The 26,776-nt window shown below is 37.9% G+C and overlaps 1 protein-coding gene across 1 annotated transcript in view; it reads right to left on the bottom strand.

Annotated features, from left to right (window-relative positions):
• Positions 1–26,314, bottom strand: part of LOC127635366 (ephrin type-A receptor 3-like) — a 79,880-nt gene extending 53,566 nt beyond the window's left edge. The window contains exons 1-3 of the mRNA XM_052115349.1: positions 26,145–26,314; positions 10,830–10,894; positions 9,218–9,887 (exon numbers count right to left, since the gene is read on the bottom strand). Coding sequence (XP_051971309.1) covers positions 9,218–9,887; positions 10,830–10,894; positions 26,145–26,232 — 823 coding nt within the window. The 5' untranslated portion in view covers positions 26,233–26,314. The remainder of the gene's footprint in view (positions 1–9,217; positions 9,888–10,829; positions 10,895–26,144) is intronic.
• Between the last annotated feature and the right edge of the window lie 462 nt (positions 26,315–26,776).

The following is a 26,776-nucleotide window of genomic DNA, read 5'->3' as shown; positions in this document are numbered from 1 at the left end:
CTTCCCAGGAGTGAAACTCAAACTCACTCTTGTGGAATTTCACTTGTAATCTGACCAAACATTGCTGTTCCTTCTAATCTTACTGGATAATTGCTGAAATCTACTGTAGATTGCATGCATGAAAGTTTGTGCTGGACTGTAATCACAAACTATACATCAGTCTTTTTAACTAGTGTGCGCCAGACTCCATAGTCAGAATCTGGCTCCTCTTAAAAGAGTGTCTCTTATTTAATTGATAGTGGCTCCATTTAATCACATGTGCAAATGCTTTTGGGCATTTTAATATAGTTTGTCCATTGGCTCCACCTTTTTAATTATGGAAAATCTTCTAAACCCTTAAAGGTGGTCACACACTGGAGAAGAAGTGCCATGCCGCTTCGTGGCTAGGACACGACACTGGTATCAAACACAGGGCATGTCGATGTGGTTCAGGTACACACAAAATTTACCAAGGTTTTTCTCCTCTTCAAGAATGAATACCAATAGAGTAAATAATCTACAGTATGTCATTTGATAATGATTTGGGTCAAATTTAATGGAAAATATGCGTGTTGCGCTCATTGTAAACAGTTGTTTCAAATTTTAAAATGCACCATGTCGTCCGCCAGATGTGTCTGGTGTGCAACCCCCTTAAGAGTCACCAAATGGAATTGCAAGAATAATTATCTTTTCAAGGTTTTTTTGAACACTACCCCTGTAAAAAACAGGTAGCTCCGCCTCAAACTCACACAATTGGTTGAGCCAATGTTGCTGTGTAAGGCTGGTCAGGATGCTCAAACCAACAGCTGTTTTGATAGTGCCACAGAGCCAGTGTTCACACTATTCAATGAAACCAACCTACAATTGGTGTACTTTAAGTTGTCTCTGCATATTAAACTGAAAATTATTTTAATGTTGTAAAAAAATCCACACTTCAGATTAATTTGTACATGGCAGTCATTATAACCAATTTTTTTTATCCTTTAAAAAAGGACTCTGAGCCATTGGACTGTTCCTTCTGGTCGTAAGGCCCTCTTGTCATCTGCAGCCCAGTGAATAAATTATTGAGAGAGTTTTGAGGGGGAAAAAAGCTGAATGCCACACGTGGAGGCACTGACACGTGCCATCTTTCTCTTCAACACACACATAAAAAAAACAGAGTGCCATTAAGACAGAACGGATGCAGAAACCCATTTACAATGTCACTGTGAGGCAATATCAGCATCAAAACAGGTAAACACTGTAAAGAGAGTAGTGTCATCTCTGTAATTCATGTTAATATGTTAAAATGTCCATACTGAACATTAAAAATGTTTTTAAAAGAATACAAGCTGAAGATTACTGTGGGTAAAAATACTTTCTTCCATCTCAGCCTCATATACATAACAGAAAACTAGAAGAAAGCCATTTTTAGGTTGATTTCCTTGAAAGGTTTAAACACTCTGGCTATTAAAACAGCTACATTTGTTTGAGTATCCCAACCAGACTGACACGGCAACATTGGTTCAACCAATGGTGTGGATTTGGGGTGCAACTAACTGATTTCCAACCAATGGCAGTTGGGGTCTGGTGATGCCAGTGGTGCAAAAATTACACATAACATTTTTACTTCCGCATCATGGTTATTTTAATAGTTATTTTGGCCAAACCTCCTGAAATCACACAATATTTAGAGGTGCAGTGTGTGTTATTAACAGTTTTTTTCTTTTTGCTTTGTTTTTTAATCCTACAGTTAATATTTCATTCACAGTTTTGATTTACTCTAGATGTATTGGAATAGTAGGCCTCTAGTGACTTCTAAACTGAGAGTAAATGGGTAGGGGGTGGGCGGAAGAAATGTCCAGTTTCCGGACCCTTCAATGAAAAGAAAAACTGTTGGTTTTATAGCCGGAGACAAAGAACTTCTAGTAAAAGCATTCAAAAACATTAATACATTTATCTTGAAGACTCAGAAAGTAAAAGGACTGATGTGCTAAATGTCCAGGATGAAAATGTTACAGTTCTGTTAGCTGTCAATGTCCCTGTATAATTGATGGCGCTCTGTGTCTTTGATGCTCAGGCTATAGAGAATCTCTATTCCTTCTCTTGTTCTCCTATAGGTGTCCACACCCAAGAACCAATGGCGAGAGAAAGATCTCACCAGCTACATCTGTAAGCTATCCTGATGTTCTCCAACAGAGCTCACAGTTTCCAAGTCACTGCTTTCTGAGAAAGATGGGCCCAAATTTACTCTAAACTTAAATCTTCTCAGCCTTTAAACTTACAAAGACAACAGTTCAGCCACAAAGGAACTGCCCTGAATTTAATACCAACTATGTTCCATGTAATTGTCATTAGTGACGCTACTACTAGTTTTCTGACAGTGTTTTATTTGGGTGTCATTTATACTGGCATGCCCGAAATATGAAACTGTAACAAATTCTACAATTTTCTGGGAGACAACTGCACGCAAAGGAAAACAAGTTTCATGAATCCTCTGTGTTGTGACAGTTGTACAATGTGCTTAAATTGCAGACTAGCCTTTTGCCATCCACAGACAGGTCATTCCATGTTGTTTACTATCATGATATTACAGTGTTATTGATCCGAGCAGCAGCTGGAGGTACAGAAATGGGCAGATGACATGGGCTAGACAGTATGATGGAGGGCAGAGATGGAGAGACGCTTCTATCCGCAGCTGATTAACAGCATACTACTAATCTAAATGGCATCTGGGCAATATATTATTTTAGCAATTATTCTAAACATGTACTCTATATCCATATATTCAAATATTTAAATACATTCAAACATGTATGCACAAGAGATCAGATCAGAAACAAAAATTCATTGAAGTGACTGGTAGTGTACATTCAAGCAAGTATTTTCAGCCACTGGAAATTTGATAAAAGATATTCAAGAATTCCAGAAAAGATATTACTATCAAGGGTAAAAGAAATGGCCATTGCATATGTCTTGTACTTTCAAAATATCTGCCAAGGCTAATAAAGACTGACTGGTTGGAAGCAAAACTTACACTAAATTGCAGCCTTACTAACTTCCAAACTGGCAATGAGCAGCTAGCACTATGCTGGAAAGGCTCAGAAGCATATTGAAGAAAAAGCTTACGCCACTGGCTCATAGCTCAATTTTGAACATCCAGCTTCATGGTTCTCCGAGCTGTACAAGCTATAAGCAGGTAGCAGTGACAATTAATTGACCCAGTATGTAAAATGTTATTTTCACGGCACAGTAACAGCATGCTAAAAGCAAATGACCACATGTAACAGTATTGACAGGAATGCTTGTGGTCATTTTCAGTTTAAGTACAGACTAAGGGCGTTTTCAGATCTGTGGCTCGTTTAAATTGTTATGAAACAGAGGCTAAATTTTTACAATGTTGCATTTTCTTCTTAGTTCGGTTCACTTTCACAAGGCAACATTTCAAAACGGACCAAAACTGTTTTAATAAATGTCACATGTGAGCAAACTGCCTCTTATAGGTCAAAGTTTGCATGCAGTTCAGGTATTTAGCTCTTACATCGAAATACCAGTTAAAATTATATACCTGCATAAATTTGTCAATTGTCGTACATTTTCGACTACTGTTTATGTCCTGATTATGCAAAAAGATTCAGGGTGGCACGAAATGCCACGTTCTGTGGACTGACATGCATTATATGGTAAATATAAAAGGTCAGACCATGTCAATAAAAAACAACTCCAGTGCCAGAGCTGTGGCACAGTGGGTAGTGCACATGCTCACAACACATAAAGAGCTCCCTCCCTCTATTCTCCAATCACTTTACATTGCCCTATCCATAAAAGACAAAAAACCCATACTGTAAATTAAGGTTAGGAACCAAGAACATGTTTAAAAAATACAATATTTAAAACAATACTGGAACAGTTTGACATGCAATTTTCCACTAATGTGGGTGGAACATTGTACTAATATACTCTGACAGTGTTTCTTGCAGGCAGAGCTTACCCACTACTGAATGTAAAGCACGAAACACTCAGCCTGACCAGTGTAATGCAATTTCCAAACAAAGAACTCTAATGATCCGGTTCTTTTGAATCTACAGCATGAAACATAACACAACCAGTGTACTTCAATTCTCGAATGAATAACTCTAAATGAGCTGCTTCTTTTGAATCTACGATGCGAAACATACAGCACTACCAATGTAGTTCAATTCACAAATGACTCTTATGAGGCGGTTTGAATCTTTTGAATCTACAACATGAAACACACAGCATGACCAGTGTATACAGATTCCCGAAAGAATAACTCTAATGAGTTGGTTCTTTTGAATCTATGGCATGAAACATACAGCGCGCTACCAATGTAATAAGATTTCCCTGCAAATTACTCTCATAAGCTGGTTCTTTTAGTGAATCAAAAAGCTTGGAAAAAAACAGCTTCCCCAGTGTTTTCCTGCTCCGAAAGACTCTTTTGAGCTGGCTCATTCCCATCTCTACCATAAATAAATAAAAACACTAAAATTTCCCAATATAAAAATTTCTATTCTCAATTTATCCAACAAAAACAGTCAAGAGGGTTTATTGGGATGGTAAGAGCTTGAATGGTGACTGTGTCCGAGGTACATTTAACAAAATTAAAGGCAGAAGATAAACTCTTGCAATTCCACCGTCATGTTGTCACCCAGCAGCATGTTGAACATCATGTGCCAAAGATAACGGTTGTGAAAACCCAACTAAAGGTCTAAGTATGTGATTACTACAGCCCCCTATAAAGACGAAGAGCACCAGTGTGCACCAAGCTGATGTCTCTTAACTGTGTTAACCTCACGAATCTACACTCCTGAAATTCGGTTTTAAAAAACCAGAGGCATAAGAGCACACACACACACTCATTGCTTAAAGCCACCCCCACTGTGAATCTCCATAAGGGTGCTGACAATCCCATGACCCAGTTTCTCAGCTCAAATCCTATGGAAGACGACACTCTAGAACTCCTCATAGTGAGATTACTGTCACAAAGAGCTCATTTCTACAGCTCCTGTCCAAATGAAAAGCACCCCATTCAGCCACAACTGTGTGAGCTTAGGACTGTTGAAAATATGCCCCAGGAGAGAGAAAAAGTGCCCATCTCCAAATGGCATGCTCACAGTTGGGGGGCCACTGGGTCAGACCCCATGCCAGACACAAACTCAAAAGCTGGTGTGCTCCACAAGACCACTCAAAAACTATTCACATCCAACAAAAGAGCTTTGATTGTACGGCAAAGCGCTTTACAGTGGGATTTATGGGTGAGAATGAACAGCCCCTGTAAGAGGACTGCTTACAAGAGGGTTTATAACAGAAACTAGTTTTCAAGCACACAATCAGAGAATGAAAGGTTAAGTGAGGATGTAGAGAATGAAATTGAAAAAAGGAGGAATTTATGAATGTCAGGACAAACAGGGTTAAACAGGAACCGGAGAACAAGAGAGGAGGGGGGTTTTGAAGAGCATTTAAGTGCTGGCACCAAAAAAAAAAGAGGAAAGAGAAAAGAATGGAAGTGATAACTGAAAGAGGCAGGTCACTGAGCCGAGGATGTGGGAGAACATGAATCCAAACAGTAGCTGTCTCTCTCTCTATGTTTCAATCTTTCTCTCTCTATATCTTTCTTGGTTCTGTGTGGTGGCAGTAAACAGTAAGTGAGCTAGACTGAAGCACTGTTGGGAGAGATGGAGAAAGAATCCCAGCGACAGCACTTTTCGAGCGCACCCAAGTTCGAATGATGTCAAAGTTCGGTTCATTTGGGGGCGTCTTTGCAGGCTCCCAATCGCAATTATTGTCTAAAGAACATACCAGCTTGTGTCCAAATAAATGTCCTTCAGAGAGCAGCTCACATTGTTCACTCTTGCGTCACATCCGCTGGCTTGCGGCAGACAAACGCAAATATTCTTCACACCATAGCACATTCAATACATCTGTGGCAGACAAACATAATTGTCGTTTTGTGCATGTAATGTTTTGGTGGTAAATCCAAAGAGATGAAAACTTCAATAACACAGCGAAGCTGATATCTTCTTGAGTTGTTGCTTAGTTACAGTAGTAAACAGCTGCCGCTTGTACTCATATTGATGACGTAATCGGACCGTGGATCGGACCCAAAAATATGATGTTAAAAGAGACCTCGGGTTCTGGTAGAAATTTCTTCAAATATTTCCACTGAACCCTGTTTGGTTGTACAGAGTAGCATCTCTAGTTTAGTTTGATATGCTGCTTTAAACTTTTCACAGTAACAAATCTGTGGGTCATTTCACTTAATTTTAATATACATTTTGTTATATTTTATTTTGTCATCACTGTGAAATGTGGTTCTATTGTTTAATATGAGTAAATGCATTCATATTTACTGTGCATTTTCACATTGGGAATGCATGTATTCATGCAAAAGCTTAAGAATTTTGCTTTCAGAGGCTTTATATGGAGTTAGGATGAAAATAAGATGCATTTTGAACTGTTCTGAGACCAGCATAGACAGGAGGTTGTCATTCACTAAATAGGGAGCAAGGGAGCAAGGGTGCATCTTATAGCTTATTATAGTGCATTCACTCTAAAATCTGACTGGCCATTGCTTTTAATCAGAAATATTTTTTCAGCTTTATAGAAAATCAGCTGTAACGTCTATAATATCTAAAAACCATGAATAATCAACACTCCTGGACACATAATAAACTATTTGATGAAAAAGATGGAAACTTCAGCTTGGTAAAGAAACTTTAAAATTTCACAACTTAATCCAGCTGTGAAACAGTTTGCTCAAGAATTGTATTTATTTGTATTTTTTTGCTTGTTTATTAGGTGCTACTAGTTACAAATCAAAAATGGAAATGGAAAATGCACACAGCTTTCACATGGGGTTTCAGGAGTGTATGGAAACTGGCAATTGCGACATTTAAAAACAATAATCTCCTTTTGTGTTTCACAGAAGACAGAAAGTCATATGGGTTTAGAATAACATAAGGGTGTGTAAATAATGTACATAACATACATAAACATCACTCTTTTAAACATTGGCCTAAATTTAGCTGTACAATGAATTCTTATTCTCCTATTAATGCTGTTTTTCAGTGAATATGAAAGCTCTCACAGCATGAAAAGTGGAGGGAAACAATGTCGGCAAGCCAATATAGAGGCCGCAAGGTGAAAACAGACCACAAGTCGTTTTACTTTGAATCATTTCATAAGGTAATGTTCAGTTTCTCATGGAACTGTTGGAGTCAGAGAGCAATGAATGACCTGTCAGCTGACTGGGCCAAAGACACTCATGTGAATTAACCAATCTCTCAAGTAAATCTTTTACTTTGAGGTTATTTTTGAGTTGCAGCCCAGTCTCGATCATTCGCTTTAATGAATGGCTGTTCAAATGTTAAACATTTTTCCACTGGCGTTGAATGGAGCCCAAACAGTGATTTCTACACCACTGTTCAGCAGAGGTGCTGTGGCTAAAGAAATTATATTGTGAGAATTAACATCTAATGTAATAAACAAACGGTACTAAATTGTAACTTTTTTAAATGCTACAAAAATATTAAATACATATAAAAAACATGTTTATTGTTTTGATAGGATAGTTAGGCCAAATATTGTTAATATACAGTATACACCACAGTATTATTATTACCATTTGATTAAAGCATATACATGCCTGTAGTTCAATTAAAACCGTCGTTTCAATACGATAATGGTTACTAAAATTATGAGCATAAACACATAAATTTTTTTTTACATGAGCTGCAATTTAATCCCAGTACTGCCTTAATCACATTATAAGGGTGTAAACATTACATTGACATTGAACAGATCTGTCTTTTTATTAATTTTTTCACCACTACGGCACACACACAATCGCAACCACACACAGCAGTTAGGAATGGTTATCAAACCTGACTTGCTCCTATCGCTAACAACACAATTAACAGATACAATCAGTGACATGAGCTGTGGAACTCTATCAGCCATGGTCCAGACCAAAGAGCACTGAATTAGGTTGTGATGGATATCCCACCACCATTTCTCCCCTCCTCCTCTCTCTCTCTCTCTCTCTCTCTCTCTCTCTCTCTCTCTCTCTCTAGCCTACTTCCCTGCCATTCAAATCTGCCTTGTAATGCTGCCCAAACCCCCTCCTTTCCCATCTACACTTCCACCCACAAGGAAATATTCCAGAATGGCTCTATGAATATTTAAAACCTGCAGCCTTCTCAGTCCTGGGTGGCATGCAGGTAAGTCCGTCAAACAGAGTCAAGGAAAGACACAGCTTAAAAAATACATAAATAAAAATGAAGAAGACAGAAACAAATGCAAAAGAAAAATAATTACAGTGCAGCCATTGTCTTGGCTAGAAAGCAGGGTACATTAATGAAGCCATTAGCACCTTCCGAGATGAAAAGAACTACATGAATAAAGACTTGAGTTTAAACCCATTACCACACACATGGCTGCGCTGTGGAAATTTGACATGGTGTCTACATTTCTCATGGGGGCAAAGCTTAATTTGGTAGGTTTTATTTTGCATTTGCACCTTTCTTCTGGATCTTTTATTTAGAGCACCAAAAGAAACCGAAGTGCAAAAAAACGTTCCGCATGATAAAACTGCTTATTACTGATTTTGGTTGAGGCCTGTAGACACACTTAACACTAACCCAACCCTTATCCCCAATCCTAACCTTGGTAGCAGCAAATATTAATCTAGACATGACCATAGAAGATGTGCTGCTGTCAGTAAACACACTGCTGTATAAAACTATGTATTCCGAAAATAATGTAGTTCAATTTATAGTAAACACTTCATACAGACATCTATAGCTCAACTACCCCAGTAAAGTACAGGATCAGGGTCAGAATGTCACATCTAAAAAAAAATCCAACAATAATCCTTTAATCTCCTTTTGCCAGACATCAGATTGCTCTATAGCACTCTGGAATTTTTTGTGGGGATATCTATATTGATTCAAAACCTTAAACCACATCTCCTACTGTTTCTAAGAGAGGAACCATAAGTTTCTGTTACACAACCAACCGTGCAATCGTAACACACAATGGAAGGAGCACGAGCAAATCTAAAGAACCTCAGAATTGGATGTGTTTGCTTTTTTAAAGACCACTACTGGGCAGGACACACTGTGGTCTAAATAATTTATTTCATAACAAAAATTTGAGATAAAGAGCAAGCATTTAACCACCAAAAAAAATCCTATTTTCAAAAGAAATCAATCGAGAAAGGAAAAGCAATAATACTTACGTTGGCAGTGTCCATCCACCTCCTCGAAGCCTCTATGGCAGACACAGCGGCCGATGGGCACCAGCCAACCTCCATCAGCGCTACAGAACATCCGAGGCCCCTCCAGCTCTTCCGCATCCTCCACACAAGTGCCGCGCACTTCCACCAGTGCTGAATCGCTGCCCGTCACTGTGTCTGGGAAGCGGGCCAGATTGAGCACAGCCAGAGGACAACGCTTATAAAAGACTCTAACCGACACCAGAGCAATGCAAGCACCCAGGTCCTGAAATGCCAGGTGCAAGCCCCTCTTACTGAGACCACTGATGTCTCGAACTTCCGTGTTTAGCTTCATAACGCGATCACCGACGTCCGTCTGTGTGAAGCTCTCATCGGCCGCGATAGTGTCAATCTTAACATACTGGCTCTCGCGAATGTGACGTAAAGGGGCAGCGATTGCATTGTTGGTCTCGTGGTAGTATACGTTGAATGTCTCCTTACAGGTTCCAGGAACTCCCGGCAGGCTATTGCAGTCACGTAGAGTGAATTTGATCTCCACGTAGATGCGTTGGGCGCCTTCTCGCTGGATCAAGCCAGTGCGCAGCCAGTTGTTCTGATTGGCCTCCATTACATTGCACACCTGGTAGGTCCTCATAGGTATGTTCCGCTCATCCATCACACTTATCTCCTCCCACTGACAAACAGATAAAAAATCAATCAATTCAAAGAGGAAGACATCTCCCAATGCTCCAGTAATTGCCCTGTGTATTCTGAATCTCAAATCTCAAGGCTTTTACGTTGGATAAGGTTCTGAAAGACCCTTGCTGAAATGACAGGTGAATGATGAGCACATTATGAGTAAAGGCTTCATTTAACTGTCATCAAGATTAAAAGTGCGTCTGACGGGCAATCAGCTCAAAGTTACAAACTGAATAGAGTTGGTTGTTCTGTTCTTGCATAAATCAACCCTGCGATGTTAGTACAGAGCAAAACATATAATTTTGCTTGGAAACTTCAGTTGTTATAACATAAATGCTTTTATAACCAACAAGTCTAAAGAAAATCTCTTAACCATGACATATAAATTGCAGTGCACCTCTTTTAGTAGCACTACACAAAAACAGAGAGTTCGTTTTACAAGCTGAAGCATGTCTACTTGTGCCAAGGCCACTATTACAATTCATTTTCATTTTACATGGGATTTGAATGAATGAAACGAAAATGTGTGATGATGGATCAACTCCCACTCTCTAGGAGATCATTGCCCAGCAGGATAGAAAGGTTGCTTGAAATGAGCCGTTCACCAGAATATGGGTGTAATTCAATTAAATTACAGTTTCATTATCCTGAAAGTAATGTCACAATGCAAAAACTTTAATGATCCTAAATGCAGGCTTCATTCTTTCACTCTATCTATCTATCTATCTATCTATCTATCTATCTATCTATCTATCTATCTATCTATCTATCTATCTATCACAGACAGACAGACAGACAGACAGACAGACAGACAGACAGACAGACAGACAGACAGATAGATAGATAGATAGATAGATAGATAGATAGATAGATAGATAGATAGATAGATAGATATGTGTTTCTGCACAGTGAAGATTCAGATGTCACAGGTACTCACCCCCTCTGGAGGATACGCTTCCCAACCCAGATCACCTGGGGCAGACATAGAGTCAAGCAGAGTAACTGTAAAAGAATAAAAATAAGAAAGATAGATAGTTATTCAAATCACAGGGCAAATCTTTTTGGAGTACTCTTAATCTTTTGGAGTATTCCAAATTCATTTTTTACCCAAAAATGAATATTCTGTCATCCATACTCATGTTGTTCCAATGTTGTTTCCTCATGTTGTTCCAAACCCATATGACTTTCTTTCTTCCATGTAGCACCAAAGCAGGTGTTACGCGGAATGTTTGTCTCAGTCTCCTTCACTGCATCTTCCATTACCAGGAAAGTGAATAGTGACAGAGTCTGTCATTTTGCCTAACATCTCCTTTAGTGTTCCAAAAAATAAAGAAATTGAAACATGTTTCAACAACATGAGACTGAGCAAAGAGTTTTGGGTGTAATGCATTACTAAGTAATTAATTACTGTAATTAAATGACTTCTTCACTGAAAAAATGGATTACAGTTACTTTTGATGTTGTCTGATGACTATAGAACAATTTAAACAATATTGAATTTAAAATCTAAATGTATTGTCTAATATTAAAATACTTGTTTTCTAATTTAACACTGCCCCCTTAAAATTCTTTGGCCAGTTCATTCATATTTTATTTGATTTTATATGATTTATTTGTAAGAATTAAAAGAACAGTGTCATTTCTATCCTTGTATTTTTCATCTGGTCATGGTTCATAAGGGTTTTAGAAAGTAATTAGTAATAAGTAATGCAATTAATTTTGGTTTCCATACTTTGGTTTCCATAAAGCAAAAATGTATTTTTTTAAATGCAGTCAGCAGAGTAATTAGTAAAGTAATCTAATTACACCATAGAAGGTGTAATTAGTAGTTAGTAATTCATTAATTTTTTAGAGTAACTTACCCAACACTGATAGAATTTAGATTTTTGTGTGAAATATCCTTAACACACAACAATGTAGCTCTTAAGGAAGATTTCCTTTTGCTCAGATATTTCACTAACAACAATGAGGTTTTTACACAGCATGATGTCATGTAAAGCATTAATCATTCAAGGCTGCAGCCTTTTTGAATAAAACAATGTGCAGAGCTCTGGAAATGTCAGAAACGCTTTAAACAAAACAGCCTAATCAACATTGTATTAAGGAACATAAGGATTTTCATTGTAGCTTTATTTAGATGACGTATTAAGTATAATTATAATTTACATAAGCGCAAATTCAACTACATACCTATACAAAATTATTCCAAGGTTATGTGTGCAATTGATTTTTGTAAAAAATGTAAGAAATTACATTATCCCAACTTAAAGGGGTTAGTTCTCCCAAAAATAAAATTCTCCCATCATTTACTGACCCCCATGCCATTCCACATATGTATGACTTTCTTCCTTCTGCAGAACACAAACAATGATTTTAAGAAGAATATATTTGATCTGTAGGTCCATACAATTCAAGTGAATGGTGGCCAGAACTTTAAAGCTCCAAAATGCACAAAAAGGCAGCATAGAAGTATTCCATATGACTCCAGGGGTTAAATCCATGTCTACAGATGCGATATGATAGGAGAGGGTATGAAAATGATTAATGTTTAAGTTCTTTTTTCACTATAAAAATTCACCTTTGAACAGCCCGACCATTGCACAAAGAATGTGAATTGCCAAAAAACAAAAGAAGAATGTTGAAGTGAAAGTGTTGTGGAGATTTATAGAAAAATGGACTTAAATATTGATCTGCTTCTCACCTAAACCTATTATATCACTTCTGATGACATGGATTTAACCATTGAGAACATATGGATTATTTTCATGATGCCTTTATCTACTTTTTGTAGCTTCAAATTTCTGGTCAACCTACAAAACATTTGCAATGAATTAACCTAGATGAGATATTCTTCCAAAAATCTTTGTTTGTGTTCTGCAGAGGAAAGAAAGTTATACACATCTGGGATGAGTAAATGATGAGAGAATTTTCATTTTTGGGAGAACTATTTCTTTATGCCACGCACTCTTTATGCAGAGATAAATATAGGTGAGCCTTTTGTAGGTTGATTTCCCCTGAACTTTCAAACACTGTGGGGCTATTAAAACATTACTGTGTGTCTGAACATTTCAACCAGCCAGACATAGCAACAATGGCTCAACCAATGCTATGAGTTTAGGTCGACAGTATTGATTTGTCCAACCAATGGAATATGGGGGGATTTTATGTGAGACCCATTCGCTAGTGGTGCAAAAATGACATACTTCATCTTTTAAGCATATCTAAAACCCAGTGGGGTTAGACATTTTTGGCCATTATGAAACATGCGATTCACAGCTCCTCAAGTATTCTTTTTGAAATCTGTTCTCACATCAATATTTTCAGAGGCTGATGTTGCTATTTATAACAGTCTTCAATCTCCCAATGGTCGGAGCCCTGAACTTCCCACTTTGAGCTCCTTTCCAAACCAATTACAGCACTGGCAACAGGGGTGATTAATTCTTAATCACATCCAAACCTCAGATGTTCCTCCTCTTTCACACTGAATATCAACCTTTCCCTCTCCTAGCACATATGTGTGCCCTTTTGTCCCGATCTCAGATGAATAAAAAAAAAGGAAAGTCAAAGACATCTGGATCCAAATTCTAATTAAAACTGACTGTCAATGGGTTTATGTGACATGCAAACACTCTGCAATTTTCAAATTGCTCTTTGATGGTTAGTTGATGTGGAAACAAGGATTTTGTTTGGTTTTATGGGTCAAATATGGAGCATTTGGGCAAATTTGATGACATAACACTCTTTAGGGGAAAACCATATGTAGAGTCAATGCAGGATATTACTTCTTAACTGAATACAGATTATGATGCCATTAACCGCTAGTGCTGGTGTGGCTGTTTTCTGATGAAGGGCTAAAGCCAGACAGACCAATATATCTTTCCACAATGATCTGGAAAACATTTTCCTCTTCCTTTCAAAGACACATTTAATAAAACAAACACATTAATACAGCTTCATGCCACAGGCCTCGCACAGCGTATTAATGCAAGCAGCAAGGCAACATTTATTCCACCCAAAACATTGATTGTTGCACAAAATAAAATTTTCAAAGAACTGGCATATTGGCTCTGCTGTAAGGACTAGCATAGCTTATGCCATCCATATTAATGTTCTAGCTATATACTCATATTTCAACATTTTCATTGTCTCATTTCTACTTCTTTTTCCTAAGGAATTTGGTAATTTCATAGGAAATTAATACTTAGCTAAAACATAGCGAAGAACTAAATCTCTTGAGCTGTTAAATGAGCTATGAAAACGCAACCTCTGTGTAGTTTAAATTTCCGCTGGGAAACCACCAGTCTGGTCAGCAGGGAAATTCATGCTGGTCTAAGCTGGTCTGTTTAGCAGGGGACGTGTATCAGCTCCTATACAGATCCAACTCTTTGGGGATCTGACCACTAAAAAAAACAGAGGGGTGATTAGTCTACTTTGAAAAGAGTCTACTTCTCTTTCTTGGTTCCTATTTTATACAGAGGGAGCTTTATGCTCCTTTATCTTCCAACTATGACAGAACATTCCTTTAAACCTCCTGTCAAAGGGAGAGGGAGGGGGGGGGGGGGGTGCTCACCCCTTGCCATCTCACTGTTCTCCACTAAAGGGCAGGGCTACAGAAGTGATAAGGTAAATAAGGTGTTTATATGTTGTTGTGGAGGCAGTCAGATGCAAATCTCAGAACAAAACCCTCTCAAACTCCCACCTTCTGTATGCACCTCTTCTATCTCTATGTTCTCTCCTCTGACTGACACTGAGGTCTCAAAACTCCTCCTCTCCAATCACCCCATCACCTGTCCCCTTGACCCCATTATTTCCCACCTTTTCCAAGCCATCTCTCCATCCATCCTACCTGCACTCACACACATAATTAACACATCTCTTCTTACAGGCATTTCCCCACTACATTTAAGCAGGTTAAAAAGCCTGCATTTAATCCAACACAAGTAGAACACTACAGACCAGTTTCTCTCATCCCATTCATGGCAAAAACACTTGAAAGGGCAGTTTTCAGATCTCTGCATATCTCTCACAGAACAAGCTACTGGATGACAATCTGTCATGCTTCAAAAGTGGACATTCCACCAAGACTGCCCTGCTGTCGCTGAGACAGGCGAGAACTGGATCCAGATCATCCGTCCTGATTCTACTGGACCTTTCTGCAGCCATTGACACAGTCAACCATCAGATCCTACTGTCCACCCTCTCTACTCTGGGCATCACAGGAATTGTGCTTAACTGGTTAAAGTCCTATCTCTCAGGTAGGTCCTTCAAGATAGCCTGGAGTGGTGAGGTGTCGAAGTCAAATTAGCTACTTACTGGGGTACCTCAGGGCTCAGTGTTTGGGCCACTTAATATCTCTATATACACAAAATCAATGGGACCCATCATTCAAGCACATGGGCTTTCTTACCACTGCCACGCCGATGGCACACAGCTCTACTTGTCTTTCCAGCCCAATAACACCACAGTGACTTCTCAAATCTCTGCCGTTTGGACAGAATGATCCAGAATGCAGAAGCACATCTGGTTTTTAATGAATCATAGAGAGTGCTTGTTACACCACTCCTTGTCTCTCCTCACTGGCTGCCGGTTGATGCACGTATCAAATTTAAGACTCTGATGCTGGCATACAGAACATTCACTGGGTCTGCACCAGCGTACTTAAAATAATTTCTGCAGAGCTACGTTCCCACCAGAAGCCTTCGGTCGGCTTGTGGAGGAAGTAGAGAATGAATCATTTAGAAGCTTGGTTTCAAAAATTATATTTTTGCATTGAGGAAGATTTGAGTTCTTTTTTGGATGAACTATCCCTTTAAGAGAGAATGTTATCACATCAGACTCTAAGAGACTTGAAATTACCACACAATGACAAGATAATCAGGTTTGACTGTCAAGGTACCATAGCCCTCAAACTGACACTGAAATAAATCACTAAAACGCACATTTTTTTAATTATTACCATTTTCAAAATGAATAGACTAGGGCCGTAACCACCACAGACATTGAGGTGGAGCATGTCCCGACAATATTCATATTAGTGGGTGACCAATATGTTTTGTTGTTTTTCCACTGGCGTATTACATATGTGTCACCTCCAATCCAGAATATCCAGTTACAGACTTGTGCAAAACCAGGTATATTTCTGTAGTGTTTTCTATAACAGCAGCTGGTTAGAAAGTGAAGAGGATGGGGGTTTTCTTCATCATTAGCTCTCAGCTGTGCAGCTCTGGAAGTGGGAATGTCTGGAATATCCTTAGGGTGACAGAGAGAGCTCAGCACCTCAAGGCAACAGATGAGATTAAGCATTTACACCAGCAAGAGTGCAGCGGTCAGCAATCACCTCCATCGTAAAAAGGAGACATGAGAGGAGCAAAAAATCTAAAATGGAGAATGGTATGTCAAGAAAGACAGAGGGAAGATAAGCAGCTGGATAGATGTCCTCAGGAAATAGAAAAGGTCAATGAGGTCATTCTTGCCTATGTTTAGTCATTGTCAGGTACACTGTAGCTCAAGTATTGTCTGCTGAAGAGGTAAATCGGTTCTAGGAGCCTGAGTATAGAATGTGTCATTATTCATATAACTAGATCAAGAGTTATTGACATTATTAATTCTAATTAATTATATTAATCCAAAAACTACTTTTGGCATTAGAAACTATATATAATCAAACCCTAATGAGTTTTTAGATGTATTCTTAGAGGTATTCTTGAAGTGTATAAGTACTGCACCACTAGCATAATTAATGGAATTGCAAAAATAATAACTGTTCACAAACAGGTTTAATGAACATTCCCCTGGCTGGGATTGGTCGGACACACAGCTAGCCCTGCTCCAAACTCACACCAATTGTTTAAGCCAATGTTGCTTTGTCAGGCTGGCTGGGATGCTCAATCAAAAGAAGAAAGTCATACAGGTACAGAACAACGTTAGGGTTAGTAAATGATGATAGAATTAACATGTTTGGGCAAACTATCCCTTTAAAATTGGTATAACAAATTATGGACATAATATCTGACACATTCCATTCATTCATCCTATTCATTACATATTCCCTATTGAGTGTATTTCTGCATGTTTTTTCTGTTTTTACTCTCTATGAGACCATAAATTAGGTACATTTGCAAAAAAAATTATAATCTTGTACAATTCAAAGAAAAGACTATGAAGTTACTCAAGCACAAAACACAAAAAACCTGCAAGGACAGATACATTGGTTTCCACAAAATCCATTCCAAGCACAAAAAGCAAATCTATGGTACGAGATTGGTATCATTGCGCTGTCTTTTTGAAATGCAGTCAGCAGTTCCTGTCAGTCACTGCTGATGTGGAGTCAGAGGTCCGCTCTACAGGGAGGGCAGTAAAAGTGCTTCCATTCTGCCTCGACAGACTGATGAAACCTGCCACAGAGATCCAGCACATCCTGCAGAACATAGTCATCTAATTCAAAACTCAAAAGAGAAGACATCTACAGTCTGACATCCCTGACTGATCTCCAAATGCCCACTGACAATCCTGTTATAATAAAGTATGAATGAAGGGGTCATATCAAAGAAATTAAAATAAAGTTAAAAATAAATAATTCAATGGACTATGCAAACACAAACTAAAGATGTGTCCCCAATGGAATACTAAACACTTTTTTCTTACTATATAGGAGCATTTTCAGTCTTCGGCTGACAGAAGTAACATTTTAAATATGCACAATGTGTTGTCGCTAGCTTTAGCCTGTTAGCCACAATTTAGTTCAACACTTATCTCAAGTAATGTATATTGACAAAGCGTGGGGTTATAGAAAAGCATTCAACTCACATTTGTAATGTGCCATCTTCTCAGAAGTTGAGTTAGTTACAACATCCACCATTAATTACAACTGTTTTGTAAAGGCCAGCATTGTGGCCTGTAACCCTGCCTCTTCCGCTACATAGGGTAAGATGTGACCACTGAACACATGAAGTGCAACATTGAACACTGTACCATTCTCGCATCTCTACATGCCTATGCGATTACTTTACACGTGTATTCCATTACTAATGGGAAGCAATGAATTATAGTTAAAAATAACTTAATTATTGATATTTTTTTACACCAAAAGTGATAATTTTTCTTTATAAGACATTAATTTAACTGCTGGAGTCAATTGGATGATGTTTATGCTGACTGCCTTTTCTTTTTGGAGCTTCAAATGTCTAATCACCTTCCACTTACATTTTAAGGACCTACTGAGCTAAGATATTTTTCTATTTTTCTTAAAATGTGTTCAGCAAAAGAAAAAAGTCATACACGCCTAGGATATCATGAGGGTGAGTAAATGATGAGAGAATTTTCATTTTTGTTTGAACTAACCCTTTAAGCTGGTAAACAGCATGTTGGTCCACCAACTACACCTGCACCAAACCAACATAAACCAGCCTGAGAATGGAAATTCCTACAACGGTAAACTGGTTTTTATTTTAGCTTAGGAACAAATACTATAGAAAGCTTTGATTCATCAACTGTGACTAAAAACATGGGATTTAAAAGCATGGCCAAGCTGTTTTTAAACAGGAATCACATCAGCTTGTGAATCATAATGGTGAAAGGCTGTGGACACAGAGGCCATTTCCCAATCTAATAATGTGTGTAATGCATGTCAGACACGTCTGACAAGCCACGCCAAGGTCTGTTTAATGATTAGAGGAGTAAACAGGCGGCTGGCAGACATGGCATGAAATGGTGACCTGTGTGTGAGTTAGCAGAGGACAGCAGGGAAGACACTCTTGGGATGCCTCATTAGAAGCACAGACAAAACTCAGTCCACACCTGCTATATTGGTGAGCGTGTATGTGTGTAGTCACACAATGGCAACTCGCCATTGTAAACCATAAAACTGCATCCATGTTAGATATCAAATCCCAAGAGGGCATACAAAGCAATACAACAACACAACAGCACAAGTCATAATTAGAGAGATTATAATGTGTTGAACTGGAAGACGATGACATCACCTTTGAAATTGTGGTTCATAACAAATCTTTATAATTAAAATTGATTATAGAGATTAATTTCTCAGGACAGCATTGAAAAAGTGAAAATGATTGCTGGTGTCAAAACTTACCGGTAGTTGAACAACATTTAAAAATACTGTATAAATTATACAATTATGCTTGCAAATGCAAAACTCTGCCACAATGCTATGGTGTTGGCGTGGGTGTTTGCAATGAGTTGTTAAGGTGCGCTGAGTGGTTGCTAGGGCATTGCAAGGGTGTTCTGTGTGCTTACTGGCCAAAAGTTGAATAAGTTGAATAAGTATCATACAGTTTATGATATTGTGGTCCCACGATATGGTTTAGAAATCATATTTGTCTTGGTCTTGGTATTTGTTTTCTGCAGTTTTATCATCTGCCAGGCGAAACCAAGCCAGGTGATTTTCACAAAATCTGTCTAGAAAATCTCCTGTTCATATTTAACCCAAATTAATAAAATAAAAAAAAAATGAAATTATATTGTGCACAAAGAAAATAAAGAGTACACGATGGCCCCCACATTTCCATTACTGTAATACATTCTGACATTTATGGTATAACAATAACAAAGACATTGTTATGCAATGATTTTGTCACAAAATATAAATAAAAAATCTTCATATTCCTTAAAATAGACTATTTTCTATTTGCTAAATATAATTTCTTATTTTTTTCTTGACAGATTTCATGAGAATCACAGATAGACAACTTGAGATATAATTTAAATTCACTTATATTTATATATCAGAGCTATGCACTGAAATTTAAAATTTAGGGTTGTGGTTTGTTCAAATCCCTAACCCTTGCAATTGTATACTGATGCTTAAACCTCTAATAATTTAACATACAAATTGTTTTTATATATATATTTTTTTTTGTAATATTTCACTTCAATCAAGGGAATAAAAGCTTATGAAAATATGAATGAACCCAGCCATTTTCAACTTCTAAATGAGTCTCTAAGCAATTAAGCCTATGCATTAACAATATGCGGGGGTCCAATCCAATAAACCTCCTAGGAAACAGAGTGCACTAGCGTCAAACCCCCCAAGAGAGCCTACCATCAGTGATAAGCATAGTGCTGTTAATGAGGTAACCACAACAGAATTCACACCATCTCAGAAATTAGAAAACATTAAGTTGAGAATCAAATCGGCAGAAAAGAGAGCAGAGAGCATGTTAATGAAGGTGAGGGAGTGGGCAGCTCAATAACGACAGATCGAAGCCACCAATGGCTAAAAAGGTCTTGTGCACACAAATCTGTGTAAGCACACGTACACACAAAGGATCTGTTTTAATCATGTCTCATTACCATACAGAAGTGTCCTACATGCTAATATATGAAAACCTCATACAAAAGGGTGGCTGATAAAACACAATCACCTTTGACCACTGATGGATAAGCAGGATATAAGTTGATCCTCTGCCTCTGGTTGAGGTAAAGTCTGAGCCACAACAGGCTAACAGACTAATGGATCTCAACTGGTAGGTCACATGCCAAAAACAGGTCCAACTCAAGTCTGTTTTGATAGGATGTGGAAAACAATGCTAAATGCCAATAATAAAATGCAATAAACCATATTATTATTGTTAGGGTAAAGATAGTTTTAAAAGGGAGGTGGAAACTGTTTCGATATCTTTTGATGTTGACATCAAATGCTGTGCATCCCTTCAAGTTCTAGCGTTTTTGGCCCAGATTCATCGGTCACTTGGTACTGTGGCCAGTGTGAATACAGTATTTAGCCCAGTGTTCCATGTCTTAGGCTGGTAAATCCCACTATTGTTTATGAATTTACAAAATTGTCAATTTTCCTATTAATCATTTGCCATGTTAATAATTTAGCATACTGTATTGTTGAGCCAATGCGGTTCATTTTCATTCTAATACATATCAATGTTTGATTTAAGGACATTTCTGGACGATAAACCATTTTTGGTACTGTGTTAGGAAGCTACTTGATGTGTAATGTAAAATCTTGGTCCTGAAGATCAAGATAACACAAAGAAACATAACTAATGACATTGAGTTTTATTTCTTATATGATACTGATGCAGTCAATTCAAGGTAAACAAAAAAAAATATTGCAGCAAGTGACCTCATAATGAATCGTTTCATTCAGTAGGTTCACGTGGCGTGTAACCCAGCAGAAAGAGCCTAGCACTCCAGCCCTGAATCATGGCAGTCATGAGTCTCTGTTCTTAAATGCCACAGACACTGAGACTCGTTCTACCCCATGAGCCGTCTGATCTGCAGCGGTTCAGATGCAGCCGAGGGTGATAAGGTTTAAGGTGCACCGTTTTGAACAGCAGGAGACAGAAATAGTAATACCTCTCATGTTAACGGTTCTTACTCTTAGTTACAGATAAAATCAGCACTGAGAGTTTGACTTGACTTGCACTCAACTGAATCAATACAGCTCTTCTCTCAGCATAAGATCAGCAAATACAGCTGCTGGACGTCCGATCTATCCATAAAAGGCAACTTTTCAAATCATCACCATGCAAAATGTAATTGGGTTTCTATCAATGCAATGCTAGAAACCCAAAACTGTTTCTAACTCAGATGATTGATAATATATTAAAGCATGGCATCTACTGTATTAAATAGAAGTTGCACACACAAGTTAGGGAAACCACTTTCACACTATCCAAAGTCTGATGTCAAAGATATCTACTGTATGACAATACAAACAAAGTAAATAGCAGTCGAGAGTTTGGAGCATCCATGTTTAAACTTTTTTTTACCAACAAGAGGGAAAAATAACAGATTCCCTTGGAAAACAAAACAAATGCCACAGGTTAGACTAATTAACAGGCTTCATTAACCCTCAAACAAGAGAGATGCAAATGCAGGCTTCTCTCAATGTCAATAGCTAAGGGATGGCAAGAGGGAGAGAGAAAAAACGAGGAAGAAACAGAGCCTTTTTTTTCTCATGCTAATTTCTCTGCTGGAGTGTCGGGGAGGGAAACAAAAGCAGATGAGAAACGTCACTAAATGCAGTAGGAACATGCACAAAGAAGGAGCTAATGAGGGAGACGTTAAACACAAGGGCAGCGGAAGGCACTTATTAAAACAGAAAATATATTTATTAGGGCTGTCGATTTAAAGCTTTAATGACGTGCGATTCATTTTACAAAAAATAAAGCGTCAAATTAATGCAATTAATCGCAATGATTTCATGAGAAATGCAAGCTTGTAGTACCGCCTGTTTACTCCAGAGGGCAGTAAGTGAAATTTCAGCTGTGTGAGCAACACACAGTTTATTACAGTGAACAAAACATTGACAACCCTTCAGCGGACACACAACACAAACGTGCGTTATGTTCTTGCGTTCAAAACACTTGAAGGAGCGCAAATGCGAACTAAGGGATCTCAAGATGTGTTTAAAGATTGAGTATTAAACTATATTTAACATTAAACTATATTTAACATGACACAGTGACCTAAACATTTTACTTTTATGACGCAACACACCCGAGACGCTACACAAGCATGTCTGACGCAGGTCGTACGGTCTTTACCTTACAAATATTTAATCGGTCAGTCTGGTCTAGTTTGCTGGTTTTAGAGTTTTGCACAATTGTCAGCTGGCCAGGCTAGGAGACCAGTTTAAATCAGCTAACACCAGTGAACCATCATATGCTGGTTTAAATTATGGATGTGCAAAACTATCAGTTTTCCTAATCAACTAGTCAGTTGGTTGTCTGAACAACTAGTGTAGTTAAAGCTACACTTTGTAACTTTTTTTTTTTGTTAAAAAATAACTCAATGTTATTAATGAGAGAGTGCAACAAAAATCCATCTTTCAATCCCTGTATTTACTTTACCCAAATGACACTTTGACTCCAGCAACTGTGGCATGTGTATGGTGTGGGAGTAGCATAATGCTGAAAGTTTGTGGTCACAACGAACGAGAAAAATTTACCATGGATCTTTCAAAATGGCAAACCCCAAACAGAGGAGAGTCTTCAAGCAAAAAGGGAAAGCAACAGGGTTCATATTAAAACCTGAAAGCTTGGCTTTTCAGAGGTGGTGACAACTGAGATGTTTTAAAAGCGACCCAGAGATGGCATTTTTTTTATTCAACAGGTAAGATATTTTATTGATATGGTTTATGTATAGTTGTGTAATCATACACACACGTCTGTGTGTAGAGAAATACAATAATTATACTATAATCGGTGCAGAACATTTCAATTGCTAGCACACGTGTGTATTTTTCTTTATAATGGAAAGAATTTATATAAATAAATTCTTTAGTCCTAGACTTGCCAAGGACATGTGAGTTTTGAAATGATGTTGACCACTGGTTGGTAACAATGACAATCTATAAATTAGTTACTACCGTGGTCTATTTGGCCAGAATATCCTTCAGTTTTAAAAACTTTACAACGTTTGACCTTATCAGACTAGCAATCGTTATGTCTAATGTTAACGAACATTGCAAAACATCAATGTTTCCAATAAGAAAAAACAACAGCATAAGATATTGCACTTAACTGTTCAAATGACATGTTTTCGGATTTCCGTCTATTCTTTACTTTTGTTATTTATTTGTCCATTCACTCTGATAAGATGTCCTGTATTCATGTGTACACCAGTGTGAGCAACACACAGTTTATTACAGTGAACAAAACATTAACAACCCTTCAGCGGACACACAACACAAACGTGCGTTATGTTCTTGCGTTCAAAACACTTGAAGGAGCGCAAATGCGAACTAAGGGATCTCAAGATGTGTTTAAAGATTTAGTATTAAACTATATTTAACTTGACACAGTGACCTAAACATTTTACTTTTATGACACAACACACCCGAGATGCGACACAAGCATGTCTGACGCAGGTCGTACGGTCTTTACCTCATACATATTTAATTACCGACAAGGTTAAGGAGGTGTCTTTTAAACTGTTACACCATTTTTACCCAGTCAATCTTTATTTAAGAAACAATCTTTATTGTGTACACCGGTGCCCCGAACCACATTCATCCATGCAGAGGAGCAGAACTGATGCACAAACCAAAACAATGTTCTTCCGGAAGACGCATGCTGCTTTATTTTTTAACCGCTAGAGTGCCAAATGTTACATAGTGTAACATTAAGGAACCCATGTATAATTAATCTTTGTTGTTTGTCTTGTAACGTATTGTTTGCATAAAAAACAGCGTGTAAAATTACTAAACAAAAAACATTAAAGAGACTAAACTTCTTGCAGAGGGTTTTACCATGCTGACAGTTATTCACTGCTAACCACAGCAAGCTACCATCGCTCTCCGAGATGTGCCGTCTCTCCGTTAATTTAAGAATGGCATCTCCCATTAAAACCATCATCACTAAAAGTATTAATGTTAGTCAACCCTACTAATTGACTAGTCTGTTGTTGAACGACTAGTTGATTAGTCGACCACCCTGGCACACCCCTAGTTTAAATGATATATTTTCCATCAGGGCAGATTGTATATTATATTATGGATCATGATTCTGCAGCTTATGGACATTTGTACAGTGAACACGTTTTGTGCAATTTCGGACATTTTTAGTGAGTGTTGACGCGCTTCTGCAAAATGTTCATCTTTTTATATCCAGAAGGGTGTGAATAACCAAATGCTGCACTAAGGTCTTCCAAAAACAGAAAATGTGCTGAGGAAGTTATTCATTTGGACCTGAAATAGAAAGCCAATCTGCTCATTAACCTATATGCTTATCTGAGTTGATGTGGTTTGGTTGGCCTGAGGACAAAAATCCAACTTGTCCATATGGGAGATTTCTATTATTCTTAAATGCTTCCTAGACACAAAAAATCCACAGCAATAAGTTAATGAACACTTCATCAACAGTCATACACAGATGCAGACTTGCACACAAACACTCTACATCCCACTGTATAATCACCTCAGGGATACCACCAGCTGGTTATTGTGGGAAGTGCATACCTCTTGTAACATGACTGCAATTTACACCTGAACATAAATCACAACACGATATACTGTGAAGTCTAATGATTCGCTTGAATTAAAAATTATGGTGTGAATCAAGTGTATGTATAAAAAGCAACACTGAAAAAGGAATCCCATATTTTAATTATTTGATTTCCTTTGACAAAAACCAGCAAAATATATTTTAATTTAGCAAAGCCGTCTGTCAGCAAAAGACATCATGTTGAAATTCCCTATAGAACATCATATTCTGCCTAAGTGTGAATTTAATCATCCATTGAACGTTCCTTTTGACAAGAGCACAATGTGTGGTTTAATCCTAATCTCATAACAATGAGGAGTAAACCCATTTTAATCCGGTGAGGTTAATTTATTGTCTAGATATTTGAGAGCTCTGCATGGAATAAGTCAGTGTGGACCATGTTAGCTAAAATCCTTTATCTGTAAACTCAATACAAGTGTGTCATGTCCTGTAATAATATTATTATTTCTGTTAATATCTACAAAGCATTCAAAACAATAATCATAGAGCTCTATAGCCATCAATGGTCACTTCTTGATGATTGGGGAGTAAAATGACAATATAATCTTAATGACTTCCCTATACAAAACAAGTAACCTCAGATTGTTTACTATTTTAGAACAGAAATTAGATCACTTTTATATGTCACAATATATGATATAGGTTTAGATGTCACTGCCTAGCAATGCTCTCTGTGACCAACTCTCTGGTCTATCTTAATGAATTGTTTAATTAAGCAAATGAGCGTCTCACTTCCATTTGTCATTGCTCTCAGCAATGCCTGTCCAAGCTATTCTTGGCATTGGTTAAATGCAAATCAAACCACGAACGTAAAAGCGCATCCAATACTGCAAATACAGCTTGCATTGGTCTGAACAGTCCTAAAAGTACTGACAATTATTTGAATTCTTCTATAGGCCTACTAATTGGAATATGAAGTGTTGTCTATACAGCCAGAGGTCTGCACTTCTTAGTTAACAGCTCATAATGTTTTTTAAAGAAATAATGACAAACTTCCTAAACTGTTAATACAAATTATTGATCACTTGTGAAATCTTCCTTAATGGTCAAATGATACAAATAGACACAAATCCTCAGAAAAGAATGCTTCATAAAAATCCTGCATTTCAGAGGTGCAGTTTTCTAACTCTAAGGCAAATATGCACATGCTTCTTAACGTTATCCTTGATTCTTTATCATTCAAAGCCGTAAAGTACACGGAAACCCATGCGCTCCCGTACGCGCAAACATCAAACGCGCACGAAAATGACAGCGAATATTTTATAGCTTACCTTCATTATCCGGATAATTCCTCAAGGCTTGACAAAATACTAATAGGTGAAAAGTAATAAGAAATGAGTAAATCCTAAAGAAAGCCATTTTCAGAATGCTCTACGCGCCCGCATCCCTGTGCGTAAACTTGGGCTGGTGAGCCGGTGAGGGCGCTGGAGAACTGAGCTGAACTGGAGAGAAATGGGGCAAAGGAACAGCGTGACTGTGCGATGGAGCCTCTAACCCTGGAGTGAGAGCTGCTCGATCCACAGCGGGTGGATGAAGGGGGCGTCACCCGTATGCGTGCGTGGTGTCAAGAGCATGAGTGCGTGAATGCGTGCGCGAGTGCGTGTGTTATTATGAATAGGGAAGATTTGTTTGGTAGTTTGTAAGTCCATTTTCCTTGCATTGCTGTTACAGTCTCTTTTTTGTTTGGACATTAAGATTTGTTTAGTGCTTTCGTAGTGTCTATCTATCTATCTATCTATCTAAGGTTGAAATCATTAAAACAAATTTTTTTACCACTCCACAGATTTCATATTAGCAAACTATAGTTTTGGCAAGTCGTTTAGGACATCTACATTGTGCATGACACAAGTAATTTTTCCAAGAATTGTTTACAGACAGATTGTTTCACGTTTAATTGACTATA

This window comes from Xyrauchen texanus, chromosome 42, assembly GCF_025860055.1.
Source record: "Xyrauchen texanus isolate HMW12.3.18 chromosome 42, RBS_HiC_50CHRs, whole genome shotgun sequence".
In the NCBI taxonomy this organism is placed as follows: Eukaryota; Metazoa; Chordata; class Actinopteri; order Cypriniformes; family Catostomidae; genus Xyrauchen; species Xyrauchen texanus.
The sequence above is the reverse complement of the archived record's forward strand: the minus strand, read 5'-3'. Positions and strand labels throughout refer to the sequence as shown.